General features: G+C 55.2%; 1 protein-coding gene across 1 annotated transcript; it reads left to right on the plus strand.

Annotated features, from left to right (window-relative positions):
* Positions 1-5071: 5071 nt before the first annotated feature.
* Positions 5072-8255, plus strand: AQP5 (aquaporin 5). The gene is made up of 4 exons (XM_062511070.1): positions 5072-5614; positions 6905-7066; positions 7306-7389; positions 8070-8255. The coding sequence occupies exons 1-4, from the start codon at positions 5252-5254 to the stop codon at positions 8253-8255; spliced, it is 795 nt and encodes a 264-aa protein (XP_062367054.1). The 5' UTR covers positions 5072-5251.
* Positions 8256-13477: the final 5222 nt, after the last annotated feature.

A 13477-nucleotide genomic window follows, 5' to 3' on the forward strand; every position in this document is an offset into this window, starting at 1 on the left:
TTCCATCATTATTGTAGATGGAGAAATATTTTCTGAGTGTGTTTTCCTTGAGGAGGGGTCGGGGCCAGGAGTGCAAGAGGGGGAGGCAGGGCCAGGTGTAGGAAATGACCACAGACCATCCCAGAAGGTGCTAGTGCTCCAGAGGAAAGCCAAACATCCCAAAATTCTTCTATTCCAAGGGTTCTGCCAAAGGATCTGCTGGAGAGAATGGAGGTTCTGCCTGAATTTTTATCCAAACTTCCCAGGAATCTAAACAAACAAAAGAAAAATCCCATATTTCCAGACACCACTCAGTGTACGAATCTTCAGCTCCGGATCTGATGGCACAAGGGATATTCCCAGCATGGGTCTATTTAACTCCCCAGTGAGCATTTTTAAAGCTGAGAAATTCCTTGGTGCATTTGCTCTGAGTTTCAGAGGCAGAACGGGTGAAAAAATGGATTTTCCCTTTCCCCAGCTGTCCATGTATTGTCCCCAGTGTTCTGCTGTGAAACCTTGGACACTTGGAGCCAGGGGAATTGTGTGAAAATCTTGGCTTTTTATAAAACCATGTGAGGGTTTGAGTGAGAAGAGATCTTAAAGCTCATCCAGCCCCACCCCCCTGCCATGTGCAGGGACACCTTCCCCTAGCACAGGCTGCTCCAAGCCCCAATGTCCAACCTGTCCTTGGACACGTCCAGGGATCCAGGGGCAGCCACAGCTGCTCTGGGCACCCTGTGCCAGGGCCTCACCACCCTCAGTGGAAGAAATTCCTTCCCAGTATCCCACCTAACCCTGCCCTCTGGCAGCGGGAAGCTGTTCCCCCTTGTCCTCCAAGACAAGAGCTCCAGACCCTTAGAAATAGTCTCTTTTCACCTTTCCTGCAGCCCCTTCAGGCACTGAAAGGCCACAATTAGATCACCCCAGACCCTTCTTTTCTCCAGGCTGAACAATCCCAGCTCTCCCAGCCTTTCCTCACAGCAGCTGCTTCATCCCTCTACTCGTCCTGCTGCCTCCTCTGGACTGGCTCCAGCAGCTCCAGGTGCTCCCTGTGCAGGACCCCCGGGCTGGAGCAGCTCTGCAGGTGGGGTCTCACCTGAGCACAGGGGCAGAACCCCCGCACTGGGGGGCTCAGCCCAGGCTTGGGGCTCTCTGGCTCCTGTCCAACTCTCACCCCCCCACACCCCCAGAATGTTTTTAGGAGTTTCCAGATTCCTGCAATTATATCGATAACTCATTAATTTATGTATGATGTTTTTCAGGTGATTCAGAGCCTGGTTGTGATTTCAGGCCCCTCTGCCTTGGTGCAGAAGATCTCCTCCAGCCCAGGTAGGATAGCAGTGCCAGGGGAGGGGAAAATCACCTTCCCAGGGACATCTCCCTCCCCACATCCTTTCAATTTATTCCCAGATGTACTCCCAGGAAGGACTGCACAAGTGAAGATATTTCCACAGCAAACACCTTTTCAGAGGAAAAACACCACTGCCCCCAACTCTGAATCCCGAGGACACAACAAACAGCCCATAAGGATTCCCAGTGAGCAGAAAGGGGGCCTTGGGATGTCCCTGGACATCCTCGTGGCTTTCCTGGGAAGGGCTGGACCTGAAAATCAGGACTGGGGGTTCCTCCCACCTTCCCCACCGTGTCATCTGATTTTCTAACCGGCTTTTGCTTCCCCTGAGGCTCAGGATCCCATGGGACAATCTAACGATGATTTCAATGCAAATGAACTGAGGAGGCAGAGCAGCCCCAGAGCTGCCTAGGGACCTCCAGGAGTCACTCAGCAAAGAGCAGAGCTGTCATTAAGCTTTGTCACCAGACAACACCTAAAGAGCATTTAGGTGATATCTGTGTGACAGAGCAGGGGTTAACCATGCCCACCAAGTCACGGTGACCCCCGGCCCCACTGCAGGCTGGAGCAGCAGGGACAGCAGCAGGGGACGTGACAACAGCCCCAAAGTCGATGTCACAGCGTTCTGGCTCTGCAGACAGGACTAAAGGAAGCCAAAGCCTCGTTGCAGCTGGGCAGGAGAAAGTGGAAATGCCACCAGCCCCAGGCCAGCGGTGTCATCCTTCAGCTTCAAAAGAAGGGCAGCAGATGGGGGTCAGATAAGAGGGATCCTTTAATGCCCCATCTGAGTCACCTGTACAGGTGCATCCCAAAGCAGCCACAAGCCCTTCCCTGCAGCCCCCAAACTGAGGCTCACAAAGGTAAAGTTTGCTGCTTCTGCTGTGTGATATTTCATTTTTTCCTTATCAATGCCTCATTACAAAATCCAGGACCTGAGCCAGCAAAAACACCTTTTCTCTGGAATAACTGAACCAATCTTTCTCCTCTGATGTCATCCCAACCAAGGTCTTTGGGTCATTTAATCCCAGTCCATGACTTTAGGTCATGGGTTGGACTCGAAGATCTCAGAGATCTTTTCCAGCTCAATTGATTCTATGTTTCTGATCCCAGTTCCAGCAGAATTAGTGTCTTCTGTTCAGGACATTCTGTCACTGCTTTTATTCCTGCCTCTATTATTGGGCCAATTTTAAGGTCCATGGCTGAGGTATGGAGCCAGGTGAGAAGGAAATCTCAAACCCTGGCTCAGCAGCATTTCTAACCTGAATTTGGTGCAGCCTCTGCCAGGCCCCGAGGTGCAGCACGGAGCTGAACCCACCAGAAACAACAACTTCAAATTAACAATAGCCCCGCGCAGGCTGACAAGGAGCTGGGTGACAGCAGGGACTGACAGGGACTGGCACATTGCCTGGGTGAGGCAGATGGATGGCCCCAGGTGAGGATGAGGCAGCAGGAGCCTCCATCCCACCTCCTCCCCACCTTGGGGTCCCCCTCCTGGGCAGTGGATTGGGGCAGTTTTGGTTGTGTTTTTTTTCTTCAATGCCAGCGAGGAGGAGGAGGAGGAGGAGGATGAGGAGGAGGAAGGAGCCAGCCAAACCTGCCCTTGTTGCCAGAAGCCTGCTGGTGTTGTCTCCTGCAGGAGGACACGTGAGGCGAGGCGTGTGTGACCCCTCCACGTAGGTGTCCGTCTGTCAGCACCAGCCTGCCCCAGGCATGCAGCACCTTGCCCAACTCCATTAAACCTGACACATCAAAGCACTTTCAGTTCAGCCAAGCTCCTCGGGTGGCATGGAGCCACGGGGAGGACAGGGATCCTTCAAAATGCCAAGGCTGGCATCAGAGGAGCCAAGCAGGAATGCCCCGGTGAGAAAAAGTTCCAAACTGCCTCGGGAAAAGAGGCTTTGCATGGTTGTGTTTTCCAGAAGGTTTCCCTGCCAATCCTAGCCCTATTTGATGATATCCCCTAGTCAGCTGAAGGATTTTGCTTGTTATTATCCACACTTGGGAGGCTGAAAGGGCATTTTTTTGTCTTTTCAGCCAAAGCGAGGAGCATGCTGGAGGAGATGACAGCAAAATGCAGCCACCACCAAGGGAGATGCAGGATGGGGACACTGAGGAAGGGTTTGGGAACAGGGAGCATTTTATCCAGCTGGAGCCACAGACAGGGCTGAAGGGAAGTGGCAAGTAATTATGGCAGCTGGAATCCAGCCAGGGTGTCTTGAAATACCAGCTTGCAAAACTTTCACCAAAACACGCCAACGGACCAGGTGTTTCGAGGATAACAGATCTGGGCTTTGACTCTGCAATCAGCCCTGGGATCAGCAGATCCGGGAGAAAACGATTATCAGGAATTAAAGCTGTAACAGATCCTCAGTCCCTTGAGGCCCTCAAGGTCTGTTTTGCTCAGGATTTTGGGTACTAAGGAAGAGAAGCTCATTTATTTCCAGTCCTGGACAAGAAGGCCTCTCGCCTTGCTCTGGACAGGAATCCTTCTGGTGTTTGACCTCCCCAGGCCTGACAGCCTCCTCAGAAGGCAGCAGTGAATACAACTTTTTGGATTTAGGGAAGTTTTTATCAATGTCCTGCCTGCAAAGCTTTGCTCCCTGAGTGCTGGAGCGTGGCTGCCCCTGCAGAGGAACCTGGCAGCCAGGGGCAAACCCAGCCTGAGCATCATTTGGGAAAGGAAACGTGGATCAACCAAGCAAGGAGAGCAGATCTGACACCCAACCCCATCTGAAAAACAAATCCTGGCACAAGGTTGCAAGGGCTACGAGAGAACCAAGAATTCTTTGTTAAGTGTCACCCGAGACCTTTTCCACCCCAAAACCTCTGTCCCCAACAGCTCCACGTGCTCAGCCCCGAGAGCCTCCCCCGCCACTCCCTGACTGCCAAGCGTCTGCAGATGGGTGGGTTTGGGATGGAGGGCAGCGCCCGGGAACATGAAAGGAGATGTGTAAATACAGCCTGTGTCCCTACAGAGACTGTGCTTGGTGCTGGCATTCCCAGGAGCGAAATCATTGCTCGTTGAGCAAGAGCTGGAAAGGCAGAAAGAAAAGGAAAGGGCGCAGGGAGGCAGGGGAGGAGACGTCATTCCCAGGCTGGGAGCAGCCCCCAGTGCCAGCACTTGTTCCAGTGCTCCGGAAGGAGCAGCAGAGAGGAAAGGGAGCAGAAGTCCCCAGCCAGGCTCTGCGCCAGGAGCCCTCTCTGTCCCATTTCTCCATCCACGCACCTCAAGGAAGCTCCAGCTCATCCACAGCTCCCCAGATGGACAAAGCTTTCCCCAAACCCTCCCCTGCTCCCTGGACAACTGCGAAACACTTATTTCCTGGAGCTGAGCCCTCTTGACAGCCTGGGAGAAGCTCCAGGTGTTTGATTTTCCTTTGCATTTCAGGGTCCCATGGAAGTGGAATGCACCCGGAGCCCAGCCCCAGGAGAGCTCCTCCAGGCCAACAAGGGTTTTCCAACAGGAGCAGTGTGCAAGCACAAGGGAAGAAGGGAGGGAGCAAATACTAACTACACCTGTACTAATGAAGCACCCAGGACCTGGCAAGAGGCAGTAAAAGGGAAAAGCAGAGGAGGGAGCTCAGCCTCGTTATGCAACCTCGTTATTTAACGACCACAGAGACACCCTATAGGGGCTCTTTGTTTGCAGAGGGAAAGGAGAGAAATGCCACCAATATCTGAGTCGCTGGTTCACCAAGAGGCTCCGAAGACATTTTCAGATGGAAACTTTTCCAGGTTCACATGGTAATTTGGGAGGACTGGCTAATTCCCTGGCTCCACCCACCGCCCTTTAACACAGCTCCTGCTGCTCTTGCATATATAGATAGGTATGGCCCTACACCTGGCTGTGCACACCAGAGCCCGGACACAGAGCAATCCTAAACTTTCTTCCTCCCTGGCTGACCTCCACCTGCTCCCACCATGAAGAAGGAAATACTAACCCTGGCCTTTGCTCGAGCCGTCTTTGTGGAGTTCCTCTCCACGCTCATCTTCGTCTTCATTGGGCTGGGCTCGGCGCTGAAGTGGCCATCGGCCCTGCCCAGCATCCTTCAGATCGCGCTGGCCTTCGGGCTGGCCATCGGCACCTTGGTGCAGGCTTTCGGCCACATCAGCGGCGCCCACATCAACCCCGCCGTGACCATCGCCTTCTTCGTGGGCAACCAGATCTCCCTGCTCCGCACGCTGCTCTACGTGCTGGCCCAGCTGGTCGGGGCCATCGCCGGCGCCGGGATCCTCTACGGTGTCACCCCCGCCAACACCCGCGGCAACCTGGCCATCAACGCGGTGAGTCCTGCCCGGGGGCGCTCCCCTTCTCGCCTTCTCCCCTTCTCGCCTTCTCCCCTTCTCCCTTTCTCCCCTTGCCTTTCCTTCGGCGCTGACTCGGGCAGGAGAATCCGTCGGGATGGATCCTCGGTGCTCTGTCCCGCACGCACTGCGGGATGGGAATGGGACGGGAGCGAAGCCGAGCTCTGACATGACGGCTTTATTGTGCGGGTGATGAGTGGGATGTTTTCCCCTCCTTTAATGAGGGCTTCCTCTATCCCGAGGGCCCCGTGAGTCACCCGCACCATTGAGATGTTCCCAGTGCAGCCTCTTCACCTGGAGATTAGCACGGGATAGGAGCCGTGCCAGCGGCAGGGGGCAGGGAGGGAGCAGAGCCCAGTCAGACCAGTACGGGCACGGGGAGCAGGAACCCACTGGGACCAGTGCGCTGGGGGAGCTGGGAACAGAGAGGGACGGAGAGAGTGGTGGGAAAGAGCTGGAGAAGGAGCGAGGGGCAGGACGGTGTCGGGGGGCTGCTTCCAGGGGAGGAGAGGGGACAGCGGGACCCTCTGAGATAAGCGGGAATGAGGCACAGCCTGAAACCCTCGGGGAAAACACCTGGAATGACGGAGCTGGAGCTCCAGCCACGGATAGGTCCGGACCCCTGGGAACAGCACAGATGTTCAGAGGGTTCAGTCACTGGGATCAGGAGCTCCAGTGCCTCTCATTCCACAGGGTCAGCATCCCAAACAAGCCAGATTTAGATAAAAAATGAGCCGTGATGGGTTGGGTCACTTTGTCCTTCCCACGCCCGGTGGGGTTGAGTCCCCTGAGAGTCCCCAGGGCTTTGTGCAGAGTCACTGGGACACAACAGCCCATCCCACCCATGACCTTCATCCCAACCCTCACCTTCCATCCCATCCCAGCTACTCTTCATCCTCTTGAGCAGGTGCTCCACAAGTACAGGGCAGAGGTCAGGGTAAAACAGCCTGCAAGGATCAGAGAAATGCAGGGAAAAAGGGATTTGGTGGGGAAGCACAGAGTGTTGTAAAGACAGGGAAGTGGAGAGAGATGTGGAAAGCCCAGGGAAGGGACAGGCTTGGGGGAGAGACAGATTTTGGAGAAGTGCAAAGAAAGGTCATTTCTTGCCTTTCAGAGAAAGACCAGGAAGCTCAGGCAGGGACTGGGCAGGGGCCCTGGGGGGTTCTCATCCAACTTCACCTCCCAAACCTACCAGCAAAGAATCCGGGAGCCCTCCCGGTGATGCCAAGCCCTGGGAAGGGTTAATTATTGTCACTCTCATGGTTCCAGATCAACAGCAACGTAACCCCAGGCCAGGCCCTGGTAGTGGAGATCATCCTCACCTTCCAGCTGGCCGCCTGCATCTTCGCATCCACGGACAACCGGCGCAGCAGCGTCGGCTCCCCCGCGCTGTCCATCGGCCTCTCGGTCACCGTGGGCCACCTGGTGGGGGTGAGTCCAGGGTGAGGGTCCTGTGAGCACAGAACTGCCCAAAATGCCCTCGTGCAGTTGGTCCTGAGGTACCTGCTCTGGAGGAGAAAACACGGGAGATCTTGGGGCTCTTTGGTGGTGAGGGGTCATCTCCAGCTCTTTGGAATGGAGACACTGGCAGGGGCCACTTCAGTCAGTCCCTTCTCCCCAAGGGTGGCTCCGACCTGCTCCTTAACGCAGGCTTCTCTCCACACCTGCAGATTTACTTCACCGGCTGCTCCATGAACCCTGCGCGCTCCTTCGGGCCCGCCGTCATCACCAGGAGGTTCAGCCCCGCGCACTGGGTGAGTGTTGGTGGTGCTGGGCACAGGGATGGGGGGGGGGGCACGTGGGGAAAGGACCGGGCCTGCCCTGGGAGTGATGAAGTGGGGGGGTTGGAGCCCACCCCAGGCAAGAAAGATTAAAAGGGGCTGGAGAACAAGGGAGGTTTTGCCCCTTGACGCACGGGGAACAGTTCATCCCGTGGCACAGGGATTAACACAGCCAGGGGACAGAAACGAACACATCTCGGGGTAGGTTGGGTGGGAACAACCTAAAAACTCACCCAGTCCCAACCCATGCCATGGGCAGGGACACCTTCCACCAGCCCAGGTTGCTCCAAGCCCCATCCAACCTGGCCTTGGACACTGCCAGGCACAGAAACCAGCCATGGTGCCCTCTGAGCACCATTGGTATCATCATCATCTGAGAAGGAAGCCCAGGGAGAAGCCTAGCTTGATCTTTTCTCTCACCCAGCGCATCCTGCAAGCTCAGCCCCAGACTTACAGAGCAGGTTTGGCCCTCAGCGAGCACAGGCTGAGGGGTTTTCAGCCCAGGAAGTCTCTGACCAGGCGTTTTCCTCTCTGCGTGTGGCAGGAGATGTGGAGCAGGGATGGCTGGTGGTGCCGTGGTAGAGCTGGAGCCCCAGCCCCAGGAGCTGCTCTCACCAGGTAACAGACATCACACTCTCACTGTCACTTTCCAGGTGTTCTGGGTCGGGCCCATCCTTGGGGCTTGCTTGGCCTCCCTGCTCTACTTCTACGTCCTGGTGCCCTACTGCATGAACATGTCTGACAGGGTGGCCATCATCAAGGGCACCTACGAGTCCGAGGAGGAGTGGGAAGAGCAGCGGGAGGAGAGGAAGAAGTCCATGGAGCTGACCCCGCCGTAAGAGCAGCTGGAAGAGCCAAGCCGAGGGAGGGGAGGGAGCCCCACACACGGGCTCACATGTGCCCCAAAGCCAGGCAATGCCCACAACTGCAGTTCAGACTCTCAATCCAAAGCCTTCCCCTGCAGGCCCCCGTGGATGCAGAAAGGCCGGGGGCTCTGTGTGTGTACAAAGAACCCCTGCATGAGCTCTAGAACCTCTCCAGCTTCCCCACAGCCACAAACCCCTCAGCCAGGCCCTGGCACCCTCGGCTCCATCTCTGCACCATGGCAGGGCCCCAGACCCCACCTTGGGCCACCTGCAGGACCTCACCTGGCCCAGGTATGGGAACACCTGGGGGAAGGGAAACCGCTTAGGGCAGGGGGGTGCAGCTACCCTCCAGCCCGGGGCTGCTCGTAGTTGCTCTTTCACCTTTCCTGGTGCTGGGAGTCCTTTTTATTCCCAAAGAATGAGACTTTTTGGAATCTGTGTTGAGGTCTTTGTATTATAGTTTATTATTTATTGTGAATAAAGGAAAGTTAAAAAAAAAAATCCTGGGTGCAAATCAGCTCAAGTCTCAAAGTTTAGGAGGGAAAGCAGATTGAGCTGGACACAAACTCATCCCAATGGGTCAGGGAAATAGCAAGGGCTCAGACCCTGAATCCTGTGGGAGCTGGTTTGGGAGGGGAAAACATTAATCCTGGGAAGGATAAGTGGGAACTTGGGATGGAGTGGGGAAGAGCAGCAGGTGCAGGGCAGCTGGGAGCCTGTCCCCAGGCCGGAAGGAGCAGGAGTGATCCTTCCAATACTTCCAACCCTTCCCACACGGCCGATGTGACTCCGGCCCTACCAGTTCTCCCAGACGGTTCTACAGGTGCCCTTAAAAAATGACCCACAACTCCCCAGCCCCTCACCTGTGCCAAACCCACACCTTCACCTGACCTTCTGCTCTGGCCCTGCTCTTCCAGTTCTACCACAACCTTCTGCCAGAGCAGCTCCCAGCCAAGGCACTGGCACAGGGACACAGGGACAGGGACACTGGGACACCAGGACAGGGACAGGGACAGTGGGACAGTGGGACACCAGGACACTGGGACAGGGACACTGGGACAGCAGGACACCAGCACAGGGACACTCACCCTGGCCCAGCTCCCTCCCACCCACTGCCCAGACCCAGACCCTCCTCCTGCTGCCAAGGGGAGGTTCCCACCACGGACACCCAGGGGGGTGGGAGACCCTTCCCTGGGAGTTCCCCCATCCCAGGTTCAGCTGGATCCCAACCGGGAGAGTCCTGCAGCCTTGGCCAGGGGGGTGGGCAGCCTCACCTGGATTTTGGCATCCCTGGACCTGCAGTCCCTGGAGCAGCACCTTCACTCCCCCAGCTGTCCCCAGAAGGGGTTGGGGACAAGCAGGAGGAGGAAGGGAGGTAGAAGAGCCCTTTGGGTCAGCAGCAGGCTCCGGAAATTAAACTCTGCAACCCCCCCAACCATCCTCAGGGGTGGGCTGAGGACCCCCCATGCCTCAGTTTCCCCTTTTGAAGGATATTGGGTACCCTCCCCACGGGGAGATGGGAAAAACACCAGCCCTGGGGAGACTGAAGCATGTCCAGATCCCAGAGACCCCCTCTCAGGGGCTGGGACAGAGCAGCACCCCAAAAATCTGCACCACCCCAGCATGCTTCCCTTGCCCCCCAGGACCCTGAGGATGTGCCCAGAGGGTGCACTCAGACCCCCCACACTGGGAATCTTGGCCATCCCCCTGAACTTGAAGCTCTGAACCCCATCCATCCCCACACTGGAGCAGGGATGGGGGAGTCCCAGTGGGAACTGGGGACCACCACAGCCTCCCCCAGATGTGCCCAGCTCCCCTTCAAGTGATCAACACCAGGGGAAGGAGCCCAGGCTGGGTGTGAGCCCTCCCAGGATGAATCAGCTGCAGTTCCAGCTCTGTGTCAGCACAAAAACCATCCGGGGCCCAGCCCTGAGCCCAGCTCAGGCACTGGTTTGGGGTCAGTGGAATCCCAAAGCAGGGCAGGTGCAGCTAAGCCCAGCTCAGGAACGTGGAGCCCAGAGTTCCTTCCCCATCCTGGCTTCCCTGGGCCCTGATGATTTGATCCAGGCAGGGAGGTGAATTTAATCCAGACTGAATTTTTGGCATCCAGCAAACCCCATAACCTCACCTGGCCAGGGCAGGGCCCAGGGCAGGGCTGGGCTGGGAAAGACTGAGGTCCTCCCACCTGTCCTCACCTGTCCAGGAATGGGAATAGCAGCACTTGAAAACCAATGGACAATTTATTATTATTACTTCTTTAACATTCCAGCTCCTTCGGACCAATATTTACTGAGATTGGAAGGCTGGGAGGCAGCAGTGCCCCACTCACTCCCTGAGCAGAAATTGGCTTTTCACAGAAAAATCCACCTTTATTTCAGTAGAAACAGCAAGACCAGGTACAAACCTATGTGTTCACAGCTGATTTACCTGCAGTGCTGCACTGGTTTTCCTTCTTCTCCCTAAAAACAGGAGTTTCCATTCCAGCAGCAGCATCCCATCCCACACCCTTCCCCAAGCCACACAGCTCCGTTTGGGGCATAAAAAGGTGAATTACACTTTATAACCAGCTTGTTTTTACCCTAATTTAAATGTTTCTCACCAAGTGAAACCACTGCAAAGGTACATCATTAGCATTCCTGGGTGGTTTTGCTCTAATTAAGGGCTATTTCCTGAACATGCCCACGAGCAGCTGCTCTGCTCTAAGCAGATTTCACAGATAATTCCTCACTCCTGAGTACCTTTTCCATCCTTGCGTATCACTGTTCAGCTTTAAAAATTGGATATTTTTGTTTTTTTTCTGGAGGGAGGACAAGCCCAACGATTTTCACAGGTTGCAACAGTCTGGAAACCTCACATTTCTTACACATGAAAGGGCTTTTAAGTCTACTGAAATCTAACTAAGGGAGGTCTCCACCAGATAATTTAAATTCCCTGAACCCTAAGTTTTCTGGATAGGGGAAGGAATCAGGGGCATGAGAAGAAGCAAAACTCAGTGAAATGGCCCAGATAAGGATTTTTCTACAGGATGCAGGAGCTTCTTTGTTTCTGCTCCTCACAGAGGGTAAGGCCCAGCTCTGTCCAGGAGGGAGCAGGGACAGGGCTCCACATCTGGGGTGCATCCCTTCCACCCTGCTCCCAGCTCCGACTGTTTTGCATCCCTGAATGCTCCTCTTGAATCCTCAGGTCCTGGAGAGCAGACCCTGGTTTAACCTGGAAGCTCAGCCCAGCTCGCTGGTAAGATGAGGAGAAAACAACACAGAGAATTCCAGAGAGGAAGAAAAGCATCACAGAGGGGAATGAATCCCAGTTGGGAAGCCCGTGCAGCCCAAGAAGCACCTCCCTGCTCCAGGAGGAATTCCAGGGCTGTTCTGGAGAGCCCCAAGCAGGCAGAGAGCAGCTCAGGAGCACCACGAAGGAGCTGGCCCAGAAGACAGAACACAGAACATGGAACCCAGAATACAGAACCCAAAATACAGAACACAGAACCCAGAATACAGAACCCAGAATACAGAACAGAGAATACAGAACACAGAACAGAACCCAGAACAGAGCTCAGAATAGAGAATACAGATCAGATCGGATCACAGAACAGAGAATACAGAACAGAACCCAGAATACAGAACAGAACCCAGAACAGAGGAGAGAACAAAACCTAGAATACAGAACAGAACCCAGAGCTCAGAATAAAGAACATAGAACAAAGAACCCAGAACAGAGCACCAAGCTCCACACCAGGGAACTTTATTCCTGCAAATACTGACATTTCCAGAGCATTTCCAGAGTTGAAATGGTGCCGGAGAGGAGTGAGCTGTGCCCCAGGAGGAGAGCCCAGCTTGGGTGTTGGCATTAGTCATGGCACAGGCTGTGCCAGCACCCACCTCCTCCAGAGCCTTCCTCCTCCTACTCAGCCTCTGCCCAGCCTGTTGTGCCATGAGATCCCTTGTTAGGAGTCAGGAAACCGCTCTGAGGCCACCAAGGGACAACAGCCACCCTTCCTGTTGTCACCCCAGCCAGGAACGTGGCCTCCGCCTGAGCAGCAGCTCCTGGAATTTGTGTTCGGCTCCCTGGCTCAGCTCATGGGGATTTGGGAATCAAAGCAATGCTGGGTCAGGTTGGGCACCCCCAGTGCTGCCAGTGCTACCAGTGCCCTGCCTGGTCCCCACAGGGCACTGAGACCCCAGTGTGTGCGTAGGAGGGGCAGCACCAGGAGTTGCCCAAAAAACGCACAGGACATTGAAGAGGCGAAGGGCCGGAGATATCCAGAGAGCAAGGAGATCAAGAGGAGATCCAAAGATGCTGCTGTTCCCACCAAACCTCCTACAGCCCAAAAAATGCCTCCTTAATAACTCTGAACAACTTTAATGAATCCCAACTTAGCTTTTAGTAAGTCCCAACTCAACTCTAATTAAAGTTCCAACTCTTTCAGCCCCAAAAACACCTCTTTCAAGCCAGAGCAGTTAGGAGTTTTTAGCAGATGCCTCAAGGTAGGGACCAGGAGGGCACAGGCGTCCCCCTGCCCTGACCCAAGAGTGGGTACTCTGGAGCAGCACTCCTGCGAGAGAAAAGGGTGCCCAGGGCATCTCCTGCTGCTCTCTGCTGAGATTGCCCATGGGGAAAGGAGAGTGGCCAGGAAAACCCCCCTCTTTAGGAAGGACAACCTTCCCAATGCTCAATCCCAGCACCCCATGGAAATGAAGGCTCCGTGCCTGCCTCCCTGGCATGTGGGGATCCAGCGGCTCTTCCCACTGCCAAGTTGCCTCTTGCTCAAGGGTTTGCCTTGGCTTTCCAGGATCTGTTTGCTCTTAATCACCTTCCAAACAAAGTCCAAGAGCGGCTCCTCTGAGGGCTCCTGCTGGTGACCTCAATAAAAACCAAGCGTTAGAAGAAGGGAAGATAAAGGCGCCCCGAAGGCCTGAGGTCGGCCCAACAAAGGGGCTTTGTTGGGAAAGGTCAGGGAGGATTCCCCAGGCTGGAGAAAGCAAGAACCCAGCAGGCAAGGAGGAGATTAAACTCAGCTTTGTTAAACCACAGCCCTGAGGTGAGGCATCGGAGCTGCCCCAGCTCCTCCAGCCAGGCTTTGGGCTGGGCTCCTCCACAACAAGAGCTCTTCAAGCTCAGTGCCTCCATCCAGCTCCAGGATGTGCAGGAAAAGGAGGAAAAGACCTTGAGGGCCCTTTCCATGCACAGAATCACTC

This window comes from Cinclus cinclus, chromosome 30, assembly GCF_963662255.1.
Source record: "Cinclus cinclus chromosome 30, bCinCin1.1, whole genome shotgun sequence".
NCBI lineage: Eukaryota > Metazoa > Chordata > Aves > Passeriformes > Cinclidae > Cinclus > Cinclus cinclus.